This window comes from Struthio camelus, chromosome 2 (assembly GCF_040807025.1).
Source record: "Struthio camelus isolate bStrCam1 chromosome 2, bStrCam1.hap1, whole genome shotgun sequence".
Classification (NCBI taxonomy): Eukaryota; Metazoa; Chordata; class Aves; order Struthioniformes; family Struthionidae; genus Struthio; species Struthio camelus.
The window spans coordinates 149412709-149436849 of record NC_090943.1 but is presented as its reverse complement, the minus strand read 5'-3'; the positions used below and the strand labels follow the sequence as shown (position 1 = coordinate 149436849).

Genomic DNA, 24141 nt, shown 5'->3' with positions numbered 1-24141 from the left:
AATCAGAACTTTTGGACAACTGTAGCAAAAGCAACCTCAGATTGAGAGTGACTAGGAAGCTAGATATATTTAAGATTAACAGCACAAATTGCATTTTTTTGTTGTTTTTCTTTTACTGTAATGCATGGAACTTAACAAAGAGCAGTAATTCACCAACTTCAAACCATGTAATTCCAGGTAGAAAAGTTTCCTAGATTCATCCTTTACACTGAGAGTGCCTCCAAACCATTAAAACGTCTAAAGTTAGAAAACCCTTATTATCGGGAATAAGGAACAACAGGACATGCTATCACCACTCTATGCACTTGTATCATCCTAAATCAGGTTTCAGTGAAAACTGTATGTGCACATGCACACCCCTAACAAAACCTACTAGGCAGATAATAGCTGCAAAGTTTAGAATCTACTGTCCCAGGAACCTTCTTGATGACTGATGTATATACATTCTTTCCCAGTTTCCTTCTGCTCCAGATCATCTACGCATACTTGGAAGAAGTACAGCTCTTGGTTTTATGGACCTTAAAAATTTTGTTTTGATCTGCCAACCAGACATTTCATAGATTAATGTATAAGAGTCATAAGTTGTAATTTGGCTTTAAAGCCAAATTAGATATAGGGCAGACAAAAACAACCTTAAATCACACAATTATGACCGCTGCCACTATGCGTTCTGTGTCCGGTTTTGTGAAAAAAATGCAGTTCCTCCTCCCTAAAATTAATGGTACTTTATCAGAACTTACTCACACTTTCTGGAGAACAGATAATGTCACTGAGATAGGCTTTTCCTAAAGCAAAAAAACTCAAGCCACAAACACACTAATAAGATTTCCCCTATCCCTCCAAATTCCAAATCTTTTTAATTAAAGATTTTTATTTTGTGTAACATCTCTATTCTAGAAGCCAGGCTGAAATTTTAACGCTGTAGTTTTTGTGTTTGAAGTTACTAGCTGGAAGAACTTTAAAAACAACAAATCATTGAAAGCTGATTAACTAGAGGAGAAATGAGCTACATCCAGTTGATAATAAAGAAGCAAGAATTCATAGTAAAGATGATGTTAACTTACAACAAAAATCACACTGAAGTTTTCAACTGCATGATTAGGTCAAACAAGTTTATTCTGAGGATTCCTGATAACAGATGTCTTTATTTTTCCTGCAAAGTCTGTTAGCCTTGTGTTTATTGACCTTTTTAGTGCAACTGGGAAGAAAAAGCACCAAAATTTTTAAAATCTCTTTAAATTTGAGGGAGCATTCAGAACACAGTACAATTCTGAAGCTGATTCCTACTAGACTGTATCCAAAATTTGAAAATCCTGCTACCTTTAAGTTTCTTTGCTCTAAGGAATCTACACATGCAGAGCTGACATTACTATTTTCTTTTAAAATACTTTTTTCGTAGTACTTGTAACAGACAACAAATAAAATGCAAAAGAACTGAAGCTACACTAGTCTTTTAAAAGTTATACAATAAAAGGTCTCTTGTTTTTTGGTTTGTTTCTACTCAAGAGTTTATACAATCATCTGGTAATTAATGATGACTTCAGATGCAAGAAGTAATTTAAGGTTTGACTGCCAGTGAGGGTGATCACTGGAACAGGCTGTAGAGTTGCTGAGGTTGTGGAGTCTCTATCCTTAGAGATACTCAAAACGCAACTGGAGAAAGCCTTGAGTAACCTGCTGGAGTTGGCCCTGCTGTGAGCTTCGGGGCTTGACTAGATGATCTCCTGAGGCCCCTTCCATTCTTAACTAGTCAATGAATCTATGATTTTTGGTATCACCTGAACAAAGGTTAATGCTACAAGTTTTCACCACTGTGTTGCAAGTTTGCTGGCTCAGTTTGAAGATTGCGTTTCATAAAATTCTTTAGTACTCCAAATACTATCTTGTATAACCTCAACGTCAACAGTGTGCAAAGTCCTTACCTACACAACCAAAATAAGTTTCCTACTGAGCCTAAAATTTTAAAGCAGAGTTTTTCCCAAAACAGGTCAACTTATTTCATGTTAAAATTTAAATATGCTGGCAAAAAAGTTAGAAAGCATTGTAAACACAGAAATAAATATCTTCTTATGTAAGATAACTGCCACCTTGGTTAAGGTGACAGACTAATTTAATTAGAGTGACCTGGTATGCAGTCAGACATCACTGGCAAGTTGATATTCATATAACAAGTTTGTCATGATGAAACAAAGACCACCCTGAAACCTCAGTCTGAAGCCCAAACGCTTTACCTGTCTCCAAACATTCATTTTCTGCCTCAAGGTATTTCACTGTGTGAAGAGACCAAGAAAGCCTGTCATACTGAGTAATACAGTTTTGGAGTCACTGTAACCTAACTAGTCCCTGCTAGGCTGACAAGTTCATTCTTCCCACAGAAAACAGCCAGTATCCTTCTCACCAAGATCCACGTATAATGAGTGAGGTAGCTGAGATCAGTAACTATACAAATTTTAAACATAAAGACACACATTTAGTGGCTTTTTTTTTTTTTTATTTATTTAAAAAAGTTGCAAGCCAGCAAAGCCAGCTAATATGAACAGGAAGCTCTTAATTCCCCCCTCCCCCCTCATTGAGATGCCTGTAACCACAGGAAACTGAACCAAGATTGAACAGTTTACACAAAAAAAAAAAAGTCTTTTTTTTAAGCTATCCTGAATAAAAAGTGTAATTTACTAATGCAGGCAGCACTGAAGTTTTTCTACTTGAACCGTTTGTGTGGTGAATCATTCAGCACTTACACTTTTATTTGATGAAAAGTCATGGAACATGGATTTAAAGAAAACTGGGGGGAGGGAAAGAAGGAAAAAAAAAAGGAACATTGCAACTCCATGCTTTTATACCTTGATATTCAGTGTCCTCCAGAATTTCTGGGTTCTTCTCTGCCACAAGAAGAGGACACGATACAGTTCTCAGAGATCTTAGCCATTCAGATATTTCAATCAAGAACTAAACAACTAAACTGGATACTATTTACAACCGTTGATGGAAACTGTTTCTTCTGCATCTTCCAGTAATTAAAAAAAGTGAAAATAATTGTCAATACTGGCAAATCTAGAATATTTTATTCTAGAGCATTTTTCCTCCTTTAGAGCAAACTCAACTTAACTTTCCGTGGACCAATTGGCCTATCATTCAGTTCATTAATAGCAGCCATAGCTTCCTCATAGTTTGTCATAGCAACAATGGCATCACCAGAAGGCAATCCTTGCTCATTATACTGTATAGAAACTGACTCTGGTATGACTCTGTAGCCATAGAAAAAATCCAGAATCTCATTAGGAGTAGCTTTAAATGGTAAATTTTTCAATCGAATAGGAACAACGCGTTCAGAACCGCCACCGAAATTTGGATCCGGCATAAATCTTCCTTCAGGAAAACTTCCCATTTTACTGCTTCCAAACTCCATTCTGCCAAAAGGTTCACCATCACCACCAAAATCCATGAGTGGTGGAGGACCTCTAAAATCCTCAGGAGGGCACATGAAATCCTCAGGGGGGCGCCTAAATTCAGAAGGATGCCTAAAATTCCCAGGGGGACCAAATGAACGCATGGGTGGTCCCTGTGGTGGTCCAGAGGGTGAACCAACTGGACGGGAAAGCTCACCTCTGTCATATGCCTGTGAATGACCCTGCATTTCACTTGGCCCAGACAAGGGAACAGTTACACCGAACTCCTGCATCTGCTCTTCAGATATAAGTCTTAATAATACCTCCGTTCCCAAGAACCGTCGCCGATTTAAGCTTTCTGCTTTCACGGCTTGTTCTTCAGACTTAAACTTCACTAATGCTTCTCCCAGCCCAACTCCTTTGTCATCATAGAGCAAGTAAATATCATCTTCATCAATATCAAATCTTGCAAAAAACTTCTGCACTTCAATTTTTGTCACATCAAATGGAAAATTTCTTACATAAACACATATTTTAGGGCCAGAATGACCTTCCTGATAACTTTTTTCCTGTATGGCTTGTCCAGGATGATCTCTTTCCTGGGATCGTTTCCTCTCACAAGAATCAATTATTTTCAACATTGATCTTCTTGAAATCGGAAAAATGTAAACAGGACGATTGAGAAGAACCTTTCTATGATATTCCAAGGCAGCCTGATAATCTCTCTCACTCCTTAACATCACAAAGGCATCTCTAGTCCTCCTCTGATGTTTATCCATTAGGAACTTGATTTGTTTGCTGCAAATATCCAGATCAGGGAAAAAAGCTCTCAGATCTCTCTTCTCAAGACTAGTAGATAGATTTCTTAAGTGTATGTAATATTCCTGGGTGGGAGGTGAACGAGAACGCGTTCTTTGTCTCCTTGGTGATCTTGAGTGAGAATGCTTCCTTGAATGCATGTAGCCTGCACTTCTTGTTGGAGAATGTTCTTTGCACAAAAAGCGATCCATTTCACTTGTCATGTCTACCCTCCCACCATATTCAATCCACCGTTCTTCTGTAGATGGTCTTATTTCTATAAACCTCTGACCCATGTATTGTCTATGGCGTTTGAGTCCTTCTAAGGCATCACCAGGCGTGGCAAATTTTACCAAACAATCACCATTGTTTAAGCCATTGCGATGCTTTATCAGAATCACTCCATCGACACGTAACCCAGAAAGGAAAGCACGTACTCCATCTTCTGTTGCAGAGTAGGGTATACCACGTAGAAACAAGTAAAGATCATCTGGATTAAATGGATGAGAATCTTTTCTTGACTGGTTATAGCTTGATTTAGGTATACCTGCATCACCATGTCTTGTGCCATTGGTATGGAAACCAACCTCTGGATGATTTGGCGGACCATAACTAGATTTGCCCATTCCTTTTGTAATAGCTGCAACTATATGTGAAATGTCTCCAACGCCTGATGAACCAGAATTATTAGTACACGTTCGTCTAGACCCAGATATAGTTTCTCGTCCCCCACGATCAAATCGTTTCCGGCTCATTTCTATGGTATTCTGCATTTCTGTCTTGCTGCTGAGAAAGAGCTCTATGCGTGAGTCCTTGATAAACCCTCCTGAACAGCTCATCGCACGCCGTGCATCTTCATCTGTTGCAAATATAATAAAAGCCTCCCCAATTTCTCCTCCAATAATATGCACACCTCCATCAGGAATATTCAATCCCAAGAAGAAACGACGAATATCTGCAGGACCCGCAATAACAGGAAGCCCCTGTAAACGGATGACTACAGCCATGCTGAGCTCAACCCACAGCAAAAATCACCTGCAGACAAAAAGGTACACATGATAGCACGTCTTTAGTACTCAGCTATTACAGTATCTTAACACTTAAGCTAGAGCCTTTTTAATGAATGGCCTTGTCTCGATCAAGAGAGAAGGCATCAAACAAAAACTCACGAGTTCACACAAGAATAAGATTAAAACAGCATTCACTGAAAGTGGATTAGTCAGAACAATTAGCTACTCCACCTGCACATGTGCACACATCTATCAATATTCCTTATCCTAAGGGCAACAAAATCCACCTAAGTCACTCCTCACCATCCACAATACATAAGGAACACCTAAGTCTTTCAAGGTATAATTACTGTATGCCAGAGCTCTCTGTCTAATCCTAAGGAACAAAAAATTCCTGTTTACTTTTGATCAAGAGACTTGCTATTATAACGCAGAAAATTCTTGATGATAAAAGAAGAAAAAATAACAACTACATCACTGAGAAATGAAGCAATTCACCAACAATGACGACTTTAATGCTTTCTCAAGTTGCTCTAGCCAGTGATCAGTTCTGTTCAATAACGTGTATATTTTCTCAGCGTTCAAAAACGTTGTCTCTTTCATGTAGTCAGAGTATTAACTGCAGCAGCCACATGCGCTCAGGAGAGTATGTCCTATTTCCCAGTCACACGTCTGTGAGAAAAGGCCTTGTGTGATCTTTTCACAATACTCAGTGAAAAGCGTTAAGCTTTTGGCAGCTTACCTGTTTCTGCTTGGAAGACCTGATAAATTCTGTAAAATCAACTTAACTGTGGAAAGAAAACGAAACATAATTAATGGCTGATATCCGTACTTTGGTTTACACACTGTGCTACATTGCTGCAGCTCATCCATAGCAGTGGCTAATAATAAAGCCAAGCACTGTAATGGAACCACAGTTTGGGGTACCATGAAGAACTCCTTCCTTGTTCCAAGGGAAAGACAGTAAAATGCTATGCATTGCATCTTTGTGTCTCCGTTTTAGAAGCAAAGAGCATTCAAAAGTTAAGTTGACTTCTGCAAACGGTGAAAATACGCTGAGGTTATCTCATCAACTGTGCCACACTGAACTGTTGAAATGAAACAGACTGATCGTAAAGTGAGGGGAACACCCTCAATTCTTGGGAGTCCTTGAATGATGCACAAGTCCATCTCAATATTACTGTACGTGTCCATTCTTCTGAAGTCCACCTGCTTTTAAAGTTCACAACAAGAGTATGCTACTCACCATTCCAGCATTGCACTTAAGGGTACACAGTGAAGACAATTGCATGAAAGAGCAAAAAGAGTCAACAAGGAGATATTTCAGTGACTACTTCAATTTACAAAGTAGAGTTCACTATTTTCCCTAAATGCATACTGCCTTTCAAATATAAGAATCACTTAACAAACTAACTTCCATGCATCCCAGTTTTTTAAATTATCATCTAGTGTCATATATACATAGAACGCTACTCTCTCAGAGCAACGACAAGCCTCCAGACAAATGGCTGCATCCCTTCAGAAAAAAAGCCCAAGACCTTGATGACAAGTATCTGAGAATATTCCTTGGACAAAACTCTTGCTCAATAACAAGTGTCATGACACACTAATGAATGAAGATTTCTGATGCACAGTTATCTGTTGATCACAGTAACTAATCGCTCCTCCTGAGCTTACAAAACAAGTCGGAGAAGCCCCAGTTTTTTAACTGATTCTATGTTGCTTCTAGGTCAGCACTGTATAAACACAAACTGAAGACAACTGCCTGTTTGATAACTGCAATGAAGATCATCAGCTCTCCGCATCTTTATAATCGATCTTCTCAACAGATATGGTAGCAGTGCCAACAAGCAAGGAGAGAACTCAAGGGCAGAATTTTTGTACAGAACCTTCGTTTCTTGGAAAATCAAATCCGCTGGCCTGCTATTTCATGATGTATGAAACCTGTAGCATTTCTGAATTTTGCAACTCTGTATTCCTATCCCAATTTTTACCCAGCATTCAGAACCAGATATCCTCAGTACTTCTTAGGTGGTAAACGTCAAGTCCTCCACGACGGCCCACGGATACAGAATACAAATTGCAGTGCTCAAACAAGACACACCGATTCAAGATCATAACGTGATATTTAAGAAGTCCATAAACAAAAATACCAAAAATACAAGTTCGGATAATAGGCTTTAACTAGCTGTGCATTAAGCAACGAAGAAGCGAAAGCCAACACAGACAACCAGTGCAACTGTTTAAATGAATGACCTAAAAGTGACTTTTAGGATGAAAATATCTCACAAGACAAAAACCAGATCATCAACTGAGCAAGGCCTTCAAAGAACAAGTGTTTAGATAATAAACAGATGGCCTCATGCCAACACTTTAAAAGCACAGAAAAGTGCACACTAATGCTTTAGGAAATTCTGTATTTAAGCTGAGCTAACTAGAAAGTCGTACTGTGCCTGCCTACACTTCCACAGCCTTTGCAGAGCACATTGCAAATGCTATTAAAACTTCATACCACCTCACTGAAAAAAAAAAGCCTTCAAATATTTCATGAAAATAGGACTGCACTAGACTAGCACTTTTACTACCGGATAGAAAGATTACACAATCTGTATGCAATGAAGCCAACAGGAACACCCACAGAAATACCAGAAGCATAAAACTGAATTTTGATGAATATGTGAGTTAAGAATATGCTGGGTCAGGGAAGGATTGTTTATTCTAATCTTCTCCAAAACAAGCCTCAATAGTCAAAGTAAGTCACTGGGAGTGAAAGCCTCCAACACCGCTGAAGGCAGACGGGAGGGTGCCCTGCAGCTGGGCGGCCGCAGGGCCGGTTCCGAGCGCTGCTCCTCGGCGAGAGGCCGCTGGGAAGCCCCGGAGCAGCGGCGCGGCCGGCCGCACCGGCGGAAACGCGCCCCGCCGCCGAGCGGGCGAGGCCGAGGCGCGGGGAGCGGCGGAGAGGCCGCCTGTGACCCGACTCCGCGCAGAACGAGCGCGGCCTCCCCGCGGCACCGGGATGGGGGCACTAGGGAGCGAAGGGCGAAAGCCGCCAGCCGGGACGAGGGGCCTCAGCGCGGGCAACCGCCGCGCAGCCGCTCCGCCGGCGCGCACCCCGCGCCCTCGGCTACGCAGAGCCCTAGGGAAGCCAGGCGCCCTCCCGCGCGCCATCCACCCACCGGACACGCCGCCGGGACAGGCTCAGCACCGAGCCCCGCAGCTCCCAGCGCAGCACCGCCAAGATGGCGTCCTCCTTCTTCCCCCCGCAACAAGCAGGCCGGGGCCGAACTGCGCCTGCGCGACCCCCTCCCCTCCGACCCTACGGCTGAACTTGCACGAATCCTTCCGGGCCCCGCCGGCCGCGCGGCGCGGCGCGGCGCCGAGCGCCACCCTGCGCTCGTGCGCATGCTCGGCGCGCACGCGGTTTCCCCCCTCTCCGAACCGCCTCCGGGAGGCGGGGCCGGGAACGCCCTGTCCCTACCGCGCTTTCCGCTGCGCATGCGCTGTCTGGCTCCCCGCTCGTTTCAGTACGCATGCGCTCTGCGTAGGCGCGCCGCTGACGCGTGCAGCGTCGCGTGGTCACGGCGGCGGGATGTGCGGGGGCCGCTTTGCGAGCAGTGCGCATGCGCCGCCGGGGCGCCCCGCGGGACAGCGTTGGCGGCGCGCGCCGCCGAGGAGAACGGTGTCGTCCGCGCCGCGGTGACAGCGGGCGGTGGCGGCTGCGCTGATCGCTAGGGTTACGGCTGTTTGCAGCGACCTTCAGCCTCTCGCTTCCGTCAGTTCCGGCGCCTGCCCGGTTCAGGAAAAGGGGCGAGGGGGAAGTCCCTGCGAGGGCTGTGGGCCCCGAGGCTGAGAGCCGCTGGGAGCCGCCTCAGGCCTGGGCCTGGGCCTGCGGGCGCCTCTGGCACCGGAGAGGGGGTGTTGCACCCTGTGCTTCTGTTCCTAGGCGGTTCCCAAAGCTCAGGGGCCAATTGTTAGAAAAACAGTTTCCAACCTAAACTTTCTCGAGGTTGGCTCCAAGCGTGCGTTGGGAGAAATGGGAGGAAGGGAGAAGTAAGTAAGGGGTAAGACTGTCCATGCAGAAGGGGAGAGGCAGGCTACTTTCATCATTAAGGTTAGATAGTATTTTATCCATGCAGTGTTCATCTCACCTCCCTTTCCCTGTGTTTTAGACGTATTCCCTTATATTTCTAGACAGCAGTTCTATTGCTAGTCAGCTCCATTCTGATAGACTAAAAAAGCTTGGGGTAGATTCACACCCCCCCCCCCTTGGTCATCCTGGTAGCCCTTATCTGTCTTTTCTGGGATCGATCTCTATCTGGAGCCTAGGAAGTAGAATATGAGAAAGTGCTTCTGATGGAGTCTTCCGCAGAGCCACATCCAAAGCACGCTTCTCTCTTCTCTGTGTCTTTTGGAAACACGTTTCCTGATTTAACAATACAATTACATAGCACTGGTGGTTTGGTTACACCATGAGTAACTAATAAAATGAGGTCCTTCTGTCCTTTCAAACTGAGTTTGGGGAATTGCATTCCATTATATCTTAGAAAATAGCTAGAAAGTAACTGACATGAGGCTGACCAGAAGTTGTGAAGCTGCCTTCTCTTGGCATCCAGAAGCTTGCTGGTTATCACAGTATTAACGATTTATGAAATCCCTCTTCACATGATATAGCTTAGAAGCAGTGGTTGGAAATCTCACAAAAATAGGGTTAAGATTCTTGAGAAATAATTTTACTGCAGGTATAAATGCTATTTTCTCTGGAAATAATGCTTATAACCCCACTTTCCTAGCTTCACTGCCTGGGTGCTTGGCACAGAGGGAGCTGCTGTCTTCTCCTTGACTGGAGATGTTTAAAAAAAGAACATACAACATAGGAATTATCTGCGATAGCTGTTCGCTATCTCTAGGAGAGATGTTATGAACAGGAACTGAAGCATAAAAAGTTTAAGCATAATCACCCAGTATCTCAGCCTTTAAAAAATTCCATCAACGCAGCAATACAAATCTGATTAGGAATGAAGCATTTGGTGCGATAAGCATATATGCTTCCAAGCAGCACTATTATACGGACTCAAAATAGTTATGCGGTTATCATTCAGTAAAGAGATAGTGAGGAATAATGAAAACCGAGGACGCTCGAGTACCCAGAAAAGTTTTGGTGATGCTTGGGGGAAAGTGAATAAGAGCAAGTGAAAAAAGGGGTAACTTTGGCTTTGTGTGCGTTCATCTGGGCATTCTGTATGATCGCTCTGCTACCCGTCTCCTTAAAAACGAAAACCACACGTTTGCACCACCTGACGCTGCTCTGCCGCACCGCCGATGCCCTGCCGCCCTCCCCGCTCCCCGGCGGAGGCACGTCCGGCGCAGGCGCGCCCTCTCCCCCGTGAACGCTTCGCCTCCGCGGTTGGGCCCTTCGGGCGCTCCGTACCAGAGGCGATTGGCCAGTGAGAGCGCGCGGCTGCAGCTGCTGGGTAGCCATGGCGACGGCGCGGTGGTGGGGCGCCGCCGCGCTGCTGCTCTCGCTGGCCGCGGGGCTCCCGCCGGGCCGCGGCTTCTCCTTCCCGCTGCGGCGGCCCGGCGGCTGCGGCGACGCCCGTTACTTCGACATCTCCCGCCTGGCCTGCGGGCCGTGTGGGCCCCACCAGAGGCCGAGCGCCGACGGTGAGCGATCCGCGCCGCAGGGGGGCGGGCGAGCGGGGCTCCTCGCGGCTGGAGGTGCCAAATCTGGGCTCAGATTTGGGCTGCTTTAGTTTGCAAAACGATTGTTCTCAGGTACGAGTCTGAAAAGCAGTGGAAAGGGTCAGACCTTCCAAAAGGCATAGGTGTCCGTAGCACAGATACGATATCTGTATTCTGTTATATATCCAAGAGCAATATATGTACACCTTTTCTCTAATCTTTCTTTCCTTAGGCATTTCTGTTGTTACAAATGCCCACTTTTTTATCAGTAAAATTCTATAGGTCCCTAAATTTCTCTTCTTGAGAGCTTCCAAAACTTGAAGCTTCTTGTCAAAACTCACATGTCTGAGAACTTAAATATCTGAGACTTTCAGGCTGTGCACAGATTAATCCGAGTCCCATGTGGGAATGTGGAGGATGCTACACGTATTGACAGTACTAAGTGAAAAATGTACTAAGTGAGCAATGTTCGCTTTCTTTAAGAGACATGAGTGTATGATAGTGTTCCGCTTTTATGAATACTCAGTTTTGGAAAAGTGGTAGTTTCAGTGGTGTATGTACATTAACAAATCAAACTAAGACCCAACAGCTTATTTCTTTGGAGCTGGTCCCTCGATTAAACGCAGTCATCTGGACAGCTGCGCTCCCTTATGTGAGGTTCTGGCCAATGAACTGTTGCATGCTCTGCTTCCTACGGCGTAGCTACAGCAAGAACGATGGGTTGTCCCTTGCCTTTGTCCCCACGCTGTGGGATACTCTTGGCTTGAGACTGTTGCATAAAAAAAGATGGTCACCTGTCCCACCACCTTTAATGATATCTTAAGATATCCATAAGAAACATACTGTAGCGGTTTTCAGTTGCATTGATCATATAGTTATCTAAATCCGTAAGTCCTTTAGGCTTGAATTTTCCTCTAACATCACTGTTCTGCTCGGGGCTTCAAGGAAACATATAAATTCCAAGGCTCAAGGATTCCATGAGCTCAAGGATTTAGACTTCTCCACAGCATCTTCTTAGAGCAGTTTAGGTTTAGATTATAAAACCTCACCAAATTTTATGTGAATGTTTACATGCACGTTTCTATGACCTTAAATAATAATAAACACACACTATAAAACAGAATTGACTCTAAGTACTAATAAAATGTCTTCGAACTTACAGAGAGGGATCCACAATATCTTGAGAGTAAAAAGTTACTGGAAAAAAATGCTATTGAGTGTAACAAGCGTCTGCTGTGGTGTGCCATGGTAATTGTGTTTACTTTAATAATAAACATTAGGTACGCTCTGTTACTCATTGGAAACTGATCCGGATGCACAGTTTTAAAAGCTTTGAATTTAAAATAGCTTTACAAACTACATTTATATTTTTGAAAAAATCTTCGCATATAAAGGTTATGTTTTGTTTTTCAGAGTGATTTCCTATTCGAAGGATTAAAAACTGAATACAGACATATGATGCTAATACTGTTGTCCAGAGGATGGGCTAAGTGAGTCAAGATTTGTACCAGTTATTAGATCAACTGGTATAGCTGAAGGAAGAACGCAAAGACACACACCTAGTATAGTTTTTCTCCCACTGTATCAGTCAACCTAATCTGATTTTCCCAAAACCTTTTCCTACAGTCTGTAACATCTACTTTTTTTAAAAAACAAGGCGATTTTCATGCACATGACACTCAAGTGTTTTATTTGTGTACCTAAGAAACTAAACTGATCTCTTAAGAAAAATAACAGCTCTATTATGTGGAAAAAACAGTTTTGATTTATGTAGTTTAAAAGGGAATTATTTTTTTCCAGGTCATTCATGTGTATGTCAGCCAGGATTCAGGATGGTTTCTAATAATGGTGGGCCCTCTGTTATTTGTGAAAAATGCCCGGAAAGTATGGTAAGCATTGAACTTTTCATAGTCTGCCATAATAATGCTTTTTTAAGTCTGGAACTTCCATCTAACTGCAAGTTATTTTTCTTTAATTTTAGATTATTTTGAAAATCAGTGAATTTTTAACCTTAAGACCATGTAGTATTTATTTTCCTCTTTAAAACTGTTTATTATTATTAATTTGCAGGGACCTTTTAATTATAAAATTGTGTTTTTAGGCAAAGTAAGAGTATTTTAAATGTTTAATTTCCTTCTGCTCCTTTTCTCTTCTGCTTCATGTTGTGTTACTCTTACCCTGAGACCACTTCTTTATAGAAAGCCAAAGATGAGTTTCAGTTTTTTAGTTTGTTTGTTTGTTTTTTTCCTTATCTTATTTGGTTATTTATATAAATCCTATTTTTGTAATATTTGGGCTGTATCTTCGTACCCTGTCATTTATCTTTTCACTTTAAAAGCAGCAGCTCATTTTGCGTTATTTTAGTTACACATACCTTTGTGATTTGCTCTGTTCTTTCTGCCTGTCTCGACAAAGTAAACTTAGTTTTCTCAGTATTCACAGCAGTGAGCCACAGGCACCAGACTTAACCAGCTTTCTCCCGCTATAGTAAATAGAGAAATAATATTTCTCTACCAAAAACAACTCTTGAAAGTAAGAGCCTTCCAAAGTACTTCTTTCTCTCCAGTAAGAAAAACTCTCAAGAGATCGACTTGAGCTGGGTTAGTGAGATGCTTAATGGCTGACTGGGTAACGTAACTAATCTCCTCCCTCTTTTCATCATCTTGTTGCTACTTTAGAAAGACTTTGAGGGATATCCGTTGGTGTTTTGATCTTTCTGCTATTTCTTTTTTTCCTATAATGCTGGCATTATCATTATTATTAATCATTCTGATCCTAAGACAAAGCTCATGCAAAGACAAAAAGGTGACAAGGGAGAAGGGATTAACATCTGTATCACCTGAGAGGATCAGTTCCCTTCGTCTGCCTCCTCGCCTTTGATCTGTAGGGTAGCTACTCATGGGATAACAAGTGTGCTTGTGAGCTCTTTGGATAAGTGCAGGTTTCCATGCGACTGTGTTAATTGCTATACCTTGACTTAAGACTCCTCCATTTCCATTGCTTCTGTGTAGGTATGTATGTATAGGTAAATATGATTATTTCTGCATTGTTAACATTTATGGAGGGTTTTTTTTTTTTTTAAGTGTACACCCTCTATTTCTTTTGTAAACATAGCGCGTTTAACCAACTCTTGTCTTCATGATGGATGTTAACTAGTGTCTTCAAAAAAACTTAAGAACATCGTTTTTACTTTGTCTCTGCACAAGGATTCTTTTTGCCAGATTGCTTAGCCTGTTTTGGCTTTAAAGTTCCATGAGTGTTATTGATATTGTTATAGCTAAACACATTTTCTAGTAAATAACATGTGAATCAGGCATTTTTCACAGGGATTTGGTGATTTTTTTTTTTTTTTAATAAAATTATTATAATCTTACACTTTATTTTAGAGTGGCGTTACTAAAGATGGGTGGAATTGTATTACTTGTCCTAAAGGCCTAACTTCAGAAGGAAAATGTAAATGTCTCGGTAATGAAATATTAGGTAAGAAACATATGCAAATTATGAAATATTACTGTCTGTTTTACATATTGGAATTTATTAAGACAGCATGTTCTGCTATTAAACAACAAAGGAAATTTAACATATGCTTACACTTCTAATGTAAAAATGGGACATTCCTTTTAGTTTGAAATTTCATTCCTCAAAGAGAGCAGAAATATCTGTATCACTATTCATTATATTAAAAGCTATACTGCAGAAATTCAAAATGAATAGCAGTACATCACTTCATTTAAGCTGGCCAGCGTTGGGGGGAGGAGTTAAAAATAGGATAAAAACAATGTCGTCATAGACTAAGAAGAAAAATAAAAATGCTTTGAGGAATATAATGAATAAGCACTTCTCAGTACAGCAGTTACAGATACATTAGTAGGTGGACCAGAAGAACCTGAGCAAGCAAATTGCCGTGGATTAAGATCAGTGGATTTCATGCTTTCCTGGGACGTGTCCCTATATCTGTGCTTCCCCAAGACACGCTTCCATGTATCTGTGACTCTTACTTGATATTCTCTAATAGTTGCAGATGCTTTTCAGTGGACATAGAAAATTAATTTTAATGTTAATATAGTGTAAACGTTAACTATGTTTTTGCTTATTTTTCGTAGCATAAAACTGAGAGCACAGTATAGTTTTTACCAAGGGTGTGAAAAGGCTCCTGGGTGCTCTTGTTTTCCTTATTTTCAGATATAGGACCAAAAAGGCATATAACTCCATATAACTCTCTGAATCAGAGTATTTCATAATGTTGTCCAACTGTTTAGATTTCTAAAAGAGCATACTGTAGAGCTGCTCTCTTCCGCATGACTAATTTAAAGTTTTCCTATAGTTCTTTAAAATAAAAAAAAACCTACCTCTCTCCTTCAAGCTTTATGAGAGTTAAAAAATACATTTCACACCTTCATGGTAAAATATTGAGAATAAAGCTGATTTCATATTTTCTACCTGCAGAGCTTCAGTACTGTAATTCTTTGAGGCTTTTGTATGTATTTTTTTCGTAGTTAGACTTGAAACCTCTTGACAAATGATATGATTGTTGAAAGATGCAATTTTGAAACTTGAATTTGTGACAATTTTCACAAAACGTTTCAGATGAAAATTAAAAATAATATTTCAGTAATTTGTAAACTTAATGTTTTGAATTTTAGGTGTGCAATGAAGTTTTGATTTGAAATTTGGTTTAAAGATCAAAGGAACAGCAATGCTGGACATGAAATAATGCATTTTTTATTAAAACTAAATTGCATGCACATAAATATAAACAATATATATCTTATATCCATATATTCATGTGCATTTGTAGTGGATGTTATTGCAAATTGTGCTCTAGAATTTTTAAAAAATGTGGTCTTTGCATTTCTTTCAGAGGTCTGTGTAGCTACTTTCTTTTTTAGCACTGTTTTTAACCTGCGTGACATATTGTGCATCATGCTATTTTATCAGTTGCTTTTCTTTTCCACTTAGTGGAAAGAAGTATTGATGGCGTTTTGCTAAATGAAGCGTTATGTATACAGTGTAATGGAAGTAAGCAGTCATTCTCTGCTTCAGATGCCTTAGGAAATAGGTAAGAATTCTTGTTTCTTCTGTGTTGGTAAATTTGAAATTGTCATGATCTAATTTAAATAGAATGCTCTTTATGAACAGTCTCTGTCTGTGAGACAGACTGTAAATATCTCTGACTAATAGGAATATTTTCATTTGCTTCTACTATATACATGTTTAATGCTTAGGGGCAGTTTTAAAAGCAGTGAGTTGGAAGCTCACATTGAAATCATTGTGTTCACTTAAGTCCTTATATAACCATACATTTCTTTGCTTCAGACTGACTATGAGCAGGTTTTGCATTGAAAACAGAAATGGAAATCTTAGTTTGATAATTAACTATTTTATTTCTTTGCTACTTGACTGACAGTGGAAACAAATTGGTAATGATGTTGTTTGGATTTCAATTCAAATTATGGAACTTTCTTACTATGTTACCAGGCCTTTCCTGTTTGGAACGCAAACTTTGTAATCTGCTTTCACTAAGTACTAAATCCCATACTTAACTACAATTTAAATGCTTTCTTCATGTTTGTGATCTATAGATGTATAAGATGTCAACAAACATTCATCAATGCAAGCAAGTCTTGTGACTGTAGCAAGCCGAATATTTTAGTAAGTACAAGAAGGCTTCTTATATTGAAGTTCAGAAAATGAGAATTACATTGACAAAGGTATAAATTTCCATTTTTTTATTTTTGCCTTTTCAGACTGGGGGATTATGTTTCAGTGCTAGTGAAAACTTGCCCCCAAAGGGAATTGCAACTGTTCGTTTTGGACAGATAGTAAGTGTGTTTATTTTGAAAAGTGTGTTTATTCTGAAGGTTGTCAGGCTGCCTCATTTTTTATGTTCAGTAAATCTTCAAAGTCTGTTTGTAAGAGCAATTTTGCATGTAGTTTTTGTTAAATGAATTAGAGTTAGAGTCCTGTTTAAAAGAAAGCAAGGAAAAGTCTTCAGTTTTCTTGAAAGTAAGTATTTGTCTGGCTTTCTGAAAATGCTTAGTCTTCTAAATAATATTTCATTGAAAAAATGTCTTTTTAGTTGTTTACAGTATGTACAAAAGCTGTATTTAGCTCCAATATGAGTAGTTAAAGCAGATTGTGAAATAAGTAATTTGTGAAATTTGGTCATGATTTAGATTCACCCCACCGTCAACACTTTACCCTTGAAATTTTTAGCACTTACCTTGTGCAGTAAAGAAAACTCCTTTTTCACAGAATCCATGTTGAAAGCTTAAGGTTAACCACTCTAATCCTGTGTATTTTGTCTAATTTGGTGAAGTGAAACAAATTATTGTATTATAGTTGTGTTTGAACTGAGCTGGTTTGATTTAGACATTCACAAGGACAAAAAGCTTTTACAAAAAATATGTGCATTTTTTGGCTGGCATATTGTTTTTCAGATTATTATACATTGAGTAAATTGTTCTGAACAAAGACAGTGAAACAGTTCCTTATTTACAGGGTGTAACACTGATATCAGCATGGTATCTAAAAAACCTACAAGCCTCAGCCTCTGCCTGTTGGGTGAGTTTTAATGTGTTTGCAGTTTATCTTTTATATAGAAGCAATGCTATAAATTAAAAAAAATTAATCTTAAAATCTTGTTAAATCTTAAAATACCTCAAACATAACTTCCAATGATTAAAGCCTTAACTTATTTATTTTTAAAGAATCTTATTCTGAGATGATGACAGCATGTAAGAAGGAAAAATACGTGCAGCATGTTTAAAAAGAGTATTGGACACTAGCCAGTGCTAGTGCAAGTCTTTACAGCTGGGATCTTCACAAGGTGAATGGATGCTAACGGAGAGGGTTTATGTCACTAATAGAAACATAAGGTCGTGGATCTTGTAAAAGACTGTGTACATGACTAGAGGAAATGTATTAAAATAGAAGTTTTAATAAGGAATAATTTTAATTCCTGTGACCCTACTGTTTTATAAACAAAAATGCTGCAGTAGTCAGTACTTACGTGAACTGTTGAATATATTGGGGTAAAGGATCGGTCAGAAAATTAATTTCTCACCTACTCAGTATTAATTGGCAGCTGGTCTTTGGCCTTTCAGTTAATCATTCTGTTCCATGGTGGAAAAGGATAACCTTAGAACTATCCTTTTTGGCTTTGCTCTGATTTACGTATGCAAGTGTTATTTAACATTATACTGCTGTAGATGGCAGTAACTGTGGGTGGAAGAGTGGCTGCAGCAGCAGGACCATGCACCTGCACGTGGGATACGCCTCTACCTTCTTTCTATCAACCGTCTTATCACACATCCTGATTTCCATTTCTTATTCATCTCCTCAGGACTGGACTTTAACTTCTCATGCCCCACCTTTTCTCCTCCTCTGACACACAGGTCCGAACTGTGTTTTCCTACTTATCCCCTCCATTCCCACAAACCAAGACTACCCTCATCAGTTTTATCCTCTGTCTACTTCGGGTCACCCTCTCAGCTCTTCAGAGATGCTGTCTGGATGCATGTGCAATGGCTGGGCTGAGCCACACAAAGGCGATAGCTGATGACAGGTTAATACTAGTGCTGTGGTCAGCACCTGCACACAGATGCCAGGCATCACCTCTGCCCATCACACGGCAGTAATCTGTTTATCAAAATTTAACAATGTTGTAAATACAGCAGTTTAGGAACAACAGAATAGAATTTGTACTAGAAATGAAAAGACATTCACTATACAGACAACTATAATATGCTGTCAGTCTTAGGTCTTTGATGGAGTCATCTTTGTCGTGCAACCTGAGGTGTTTAAAGATTTTGATTCTTAATTTACTTTTTTAAAAGCAGATTTTGACATTTCTGTCACATCATGCTATCTAGCTGTTGTAACTGAAATAAACTCTGAAATTTCAGTCAAGGTGTCTTATGTACTATAAAAGTAAAAGTGTTGATTTCATACTGCCATCTTTAGACCTAAAAAATGCAGAACCTGAATAGCTGGAGGAAAATATTAGGTGTCAACAAAACAAATCGCTTTCAAGTAAATCAAGGGTTTAGACATGGCTTATTAAAGATAACGTCAGTTTTTATAACTGCCTTACCAAAGGAAGGTCGTACAAATATTTTTGTGTTCTTGTGTTTCTTTACTGCAGTTGTACTCCAATCTAACAGCATGCCAAGCTCTTGGAAATATGTGTGTGATGAATATGAACTCATTAAGTTCTTCAAGTACTGATGCCTGTGGTTTGTTTCAGTATATTTATGCCAATACAGCAAGGCTAGGCATTGTTCATTCAATATCCTTCTGGTAAGCTTCCTCTTTCACACTTTGTAATAAAAATGTCATATAGAAGTTAATATTCTGAATGTTCTTTAATGTGCAATATGTAAAACATTGTATTCCTTTAGAGAAAACAGATTGTAATTGTTTTTAGGAGGCATAATCTACCATGGCTATATTATGGTGATCAGCCAGGATTAGCATCCCAAGTGCTCGAGAAAACACATTTTCCTACAAGCTTCAGTTTTAAAGGAGCAAATAAGGTAGGTGTTGGGTAGCAGGCATGGGGAAGCAGAAACTAGGAAGGGGACATCATAATATGAAAATGTTTAGATTCATTGCAGATACAGCACTACTAAAGATAATTTTGAGGAAATTCGCGTAAAAAAATCAGTATGACATCTTTTGGAAGGGGAAGGTGATATTTGTGTACAGAATCTCAAAGAAAGATGATTTTACTGACTTGCAGTCATTCACTCAAAGATTTCATCTACTAACACTCTCACACTCACAAGGCCAAGATGTGCGTGCCTAAGTGGTCTGGCCAGGATCAATTGCATGTGACACAGGGAATCAGGGATGCCAGTTATTAAGTCCTCATTATGTCCCTGAGGGTTGTTCTTGATTGGCAGAGATGAACTAGTATTGGGCAGATGTTTTATGCCTTTTAGGATTGAGCTATGCTTCACAATCTTGCTTACTTCAGTTTCCATAAATCTTAGGGAAAGCTGCTGCACTTCATCTTTCTTCCTTGTTGGAAATATATACATCTTTATAGCTATTGTCTACTTTCCTGGTGAGCTAATAGGGGAAAAAAAAAAAAAAGGTATATGTGATGTGCTGTAACTTTGCTGCCATCCTCCTGGCATCAGGGTGTGGGGTCTTTTGCTGACAAGTTGTCTGTGCTGTGGCTCTATCACAACGCATTCCTCAGTTTTATTGCTGGACACAGTAATCTTCTTTATTGATATATTTGACTTCAGCAAGGCTTTGGACACTGTCTCCCATCACATCCTCCTAGGTAAACTCAGGAAGTGTGGGTTAGATGAGTGGACGGTGAGGTGGATTGAGAACTGGCTGGATGGCCGAGCTCAGAGGGTTGTGGTCAGTGGCACAGAGTCGAGTTGGAGGCCTGTAGCTAGCGGTGTCCCCCAGGGGTCAGTGCTGGGTCCAGTCTTGTTCAATGTGTTCATCAGTGACCTGGAGGAAGGGACAGGGTGCACCCTCAGCAGTTTGCTGATGATACTAAACTGGGGGGAGCGGCTGACCCACCAGAAGGCTGTGCTGCCATTGAGAGGGACCTGGACAGGCTGGAGAGCTGGGCGGAGAGGAACCTCCTGAAGCTGCACAAAGGCAAGTGCAGGGTCCTGCACCTAGGGAGGAAGAACCCCAGTCAGCAGGAGAGGCTGGGGGCTGACCTGCTGGCAAGCAGCTCTGCCGAGAAGGACCTGGGAGTCCTGGTGGACAGCAAGTTAACCATGAGGCAGCAGTGTGCCCTTGTGGCCAAGAAGGCCAATGGTCTCCTGGGGAGCACGAGGCAGAGTGTTGCCAGGAGGTGGAGGGAGGTGATCCTGCCCCTCTCCTCAGCCCTGGGGAGGCCTCCCCTGGAGTGCTGTGTCCAATTCTGGGCTCCCCAGTTCAAGAGAGACATGGCACTACTGGAGAGAGTCCAGCGGAGGGCTACAAAGAGGATGAGGGGGCTGGAGCATCTCTCCTCTGAAGAAAGGCTGAGGAGCTGGGCCTGTTCAGTCTGGAGAAGAGAAGACTGAGAGGCCGATCTCATCAACGTGTACAAATATCTAAAGGGAGGGAGTCAAGAGGATGGGGCCAGTCTCCTCCGTGGTGCCCAGTGACAGGACAAGAGGCAGCAGGCACAAACTGAAACACAGGCAGTTCCATCTGAACACGAGGAAAAAACTTCTTGACTGTGAGGGTGACAGAGCACTGGACCAGGTTGCCCAGAGAGATGGTGGAGTCTCCTTCCCTGGAGATATTCAAAATCTGCCTGGACGCGATCCTGTGCAATGTGCTCTAGAGGACCCTGCTTGAGCAGGGAGGTTGGACTAGATGATCTCCAGAGGTCCCTTCCAACGTAAACTATTCTGTGATTCTGTGATATAAGCCATCTGTTTAACCCTTTTCCTTCTGTTACTTCCGATGCTTACACACACACACATTTCCGTTCATACTTCATTCATACCAACTTAATATTTCTGTTACAAATTTCTGCAAGTTGAGTTGTATCACAGATAGATTTAATCTATCACTCCAGCCCAGAATTTTCATTTGAGTTATCAGTGAAGCTGTAGAAGAGTTGAAAACTGCATTTAAAAAAATAAACTGCCAAAACCAGGATTAAAATACACAAAATCAAAGGGGAAAAATGAGACGTTATGCTGAAAGTTCTAGGGAAGCATGAAGTGATAAGATAGTGGTCCCTTAAAATGTATAGGTCTGCTCTATGGAGATTTTTTTTTTGTTGTTATCAAGGTTATAAAACTGCAATTTATTGCAGCCTCATTTGATGCAGCGGGAAACTTTCTTAAGTGGCAGAGTTTGGAAGGAGGAGTCTTACAGGTAGGTTTGATTTTTTTTTTTTAACTATCTTTTGTTGATACTATGATGTTTTGGTTGTCTTGAGCCAAGTTAAGACAAAAGCCAAGAGTTTGATAACTGCAGTAGTGGCAGTTCAGCCTTAATATAGCCACAGAACTAAATTAGTTAGATTAGAAAATATCTTTTGATTCTTGCTCAGGGTGATCTCTCCCCTTAATCACATGTAGAAATTCAAAATTGCTCTCGTTCTCTTTACTAATATGAACTCTGAATATTGGAAAGTTCTGGAAAACAGCAGTAGTCACTTAGAACCAAGTCTCAGCTACTACTTCTTTCTTCCACTGAGCATACAGTTACCTGTTTACATAATTTATTATTAGCCTTCTTTTTGTTGATGAGAAAAGTGTGTTCTTTAGCGCTCAGTCCATGTACTTCTTCAGAAGATTGTGGGGGTTGGGATCTATTGGATACTGTTACTTGTACTCCTGCTACGTTATGGGGATGCCACATCAGTAGTTATGTTACTGACAAAAGAAGTAGGAAAACTAGTTTACCAACCCTTTCTCTTTTGTCTTTCTTTGTTATTGTGTTTTTTTTCTTTTGCTTTTAAATATAAAATGTACACTTTAGCCAGTATCTGCCTGGCTTGTTCACAGCATGAAGTTGCAAAACTTACTGGAAGACTTTACATGGAAAAGGGGAACACTGTACCCCTTGACACTACTCTTGGATTTCAGTGGCGCACACACATTCCTCTTCAGCAGTTGCATGCTGTCTAGGGTGTGAAAAGTGAAGCGAAGATGCAAACACAAAGTGCTGTAGTAATTAGCACAACACTTCAGCAGCAATTGGGCAGCTGTGAAACAGGTCACAGACTGTAATCTCTTTAGCAGTCAAGTGGTGATATAGGCACTTTCAGCAATCCTCCAGGCAGTCAATAATAGGGATACTGGCAAGAACAATTGGGAATTGTCTGTCGCCTTTCTAGGTTCTTTGTGTCACTTCTTGGAGCACAGATAATACTCAAATGCTGTAGTATCTACCGAAGAGCAATTAAGTTTCAGGAAATAGCAGTGACTGCTGTTTCTTTCAGTATTGTTTCAGGATGAACTGTCTTGCATCTGCCTCCCAAATTTAAAGGAAAGTAATGCTCGAGAAAACAGGTCATTAAGGCTATCTACTGTGCATAGAAAATAAGATATTCTGATGTAGATGTTAAGGCTTTATTGGACACGTTAATTTCCCAGATGCAGAGCTTTTGGTAGCTATCAGAAATCAACGCAGAAAGGAATAGCTTTTCCATTCAAGGTCTTTTTAAATGTAAGAGATTGTGCAGGGCAATAAGATGTTGCAGTGCCAAAAGCAGCCTCAGTGCCTCATTGTAACAGTTCCTTGTGTTTTCATTGCACAGTAATTGGATTGTGTTTTATGTAAACTTAGAGTTACTTTTCATTTTGGCAAAATGGCTATCGCTCCACTAAGTGCAGTCCTCAGTTAGAATTTGGCCTGTTTTCCTAAATCATCTTTGTATGACTTGTTCTTCACAGAAAAAATTACATTGAAAAAGGAAAAAAAAAAATCCTATTTTCCATCATAACTTTGATACTCTGCGAATATTAGCCTGAAGGAGGATAGGTGAACGTGGAGTTCTCCCTGCATAGGATTCTTACTTTTAACAGAAGGCACTAATAAAGCTTGAGGCAGCACAACACTGTGCATTTAACATTCAGTGCCCCGAAAGGCTATTCTTAGCTGGTTGGATGCTCTGTTCCACAAATTTCAAGAAGTTCAGTGACAGAACTGTAAAATACTATGCAAGTGTGACTAAGCTAAAACAGTATTTTAAGAATATTAATGTTATTACAATAAATAATTATGTTTTCTCTTCAAAATCAATCTCTCTCTTTTTAAACACAAAAAAGAATAAAATTCAGTGCATCTTTTATTAGAACTGTGAGTACATAAACTGCCTAGGGTATCTGTGAATAGTTCATACTGTGAGAAAATTTTCCCTGTGAATTAGGTTAATTATTAATATGTTTTGTTCAGCTTTGTCCTGATACCCAGACTAAACTGAATGCAGCTTATATGTTTGGAACAACATATGAACAAAATGTAAGTATGAGATAAAATGTCATACTGAATTTCGAATTAAGTTACTTTACATGTCATCAGTAATTCAGTGCTCATTGAAGGCCCTCAGGCATTGAGCCAAAAGCTGCAACATGGACTTTCTTCTTGTGCAACTGTTGTTTATTCTAATTTCTTAATTTTTGAATGAAATAAATGTGCTTGTTAATTATTGGAGTACACCCCACAAAACTTTTTACTACATCGACAGCCAAAAAATGAAGCTGACGCTTGCCCAAGTGAGGCACTTGACTTATGGAAGGATGTTATGCCTGCATTCTGACAGTCATATGCTGTGTTCTAACTTC

General features: G+C 40.6%; 2 protein-coding genes across 4 annotated transcripts in view; one reads left to right on the top strand and one right to left on the bottom strand.

The window, feature by feature from the left end:
- Positions 1 to 827: 827 nt before the first annotated feature.
- RBM12B (RNA binding motif protein 12B) lies at positions 828 to 8675 on the bottom strand. 2 transcript variants are annotated; one of them, XM_068933052.1, is made up of 3 exons: positions 8371 to 8675; positions 5937 to 5982; positions 828 to 5219 (listed from the first exon to the last, which is right to left on the bottom strand). In XM_068933052.1, the coding sequence occupies exon 3, from the start codon at positions 5189 to 5191 to the stop codon at positions 3086 to 3088; it is 2106 nt and encodes a 701-aa protein (XP_068789153.1). In that variant the 5' UTR covers positions 5192 to 5219; positions 5937 to 5982; positions 8371 to 8675; the 3' UTR covers positions 828 to 3085. The 2 variants fall into 2 exon arrangements, with proteins under 2 accessions (XP_068789153.1, XP_068789154.1); XM_068933053.1 differs by lacking the exon at positions 5937 to 5982 and having other exon boundaries at positions 8371 to 8592.
- A 1951-nt stretch (positions 8676 to 10626) lies between these two features.
- Positions 10627 to 24141, top strand: part of TMEM67 (transmembrane protein 67) — a 33682-nt gene continuing 20167 nt past the window's right edge. Inside the window, exons 1-11 of one of the 2 annotated variants that reach the window (XM_009676023.2) lie at positions 10627 to 10855; positions 12674 to 12762; positions 14260 to 14353; positions 15833 to 15932; positions 16456 to 16525; positions 16621 to 16695; positions 17375 to 17437; positions 19020 to 19174; positions 19302 to 19410; positions 21638 to 21724; positions 23753 to 23818. In XM_009676023.2, coding sequence (XP_009674318.2) covers positions 10672 to 10855; positions 12674 to 12762; positions 14260 to 14353; positions 15833 to 15932; positions 16456 to 16525; positions 16621 to 16695; positions 17375 to 17437; positions 19020 to 19174; positions 19302 to 19410; positions 21638 to 21724; positions 23753 to 23818 — 1092 coding nt within the window. In that variant the 5' untranslated portion in view covers positions 10627 to 10671. The remainder of the gene's footprint in view (positions 10856 to 12673; positions 12763 to 14259; positions 14354 to 15832; positions 15933 to 16455; positions 16526 to 16620; positions 16696 to 17374; positions 17438 to 19019; positions 19175 to 19301; positions 19411 to 21637; positions 21725 to 23752; positions 23819 to 24141) is intronic. The other variant, XM_068933037.1, reaches the window with a different exon arrangement.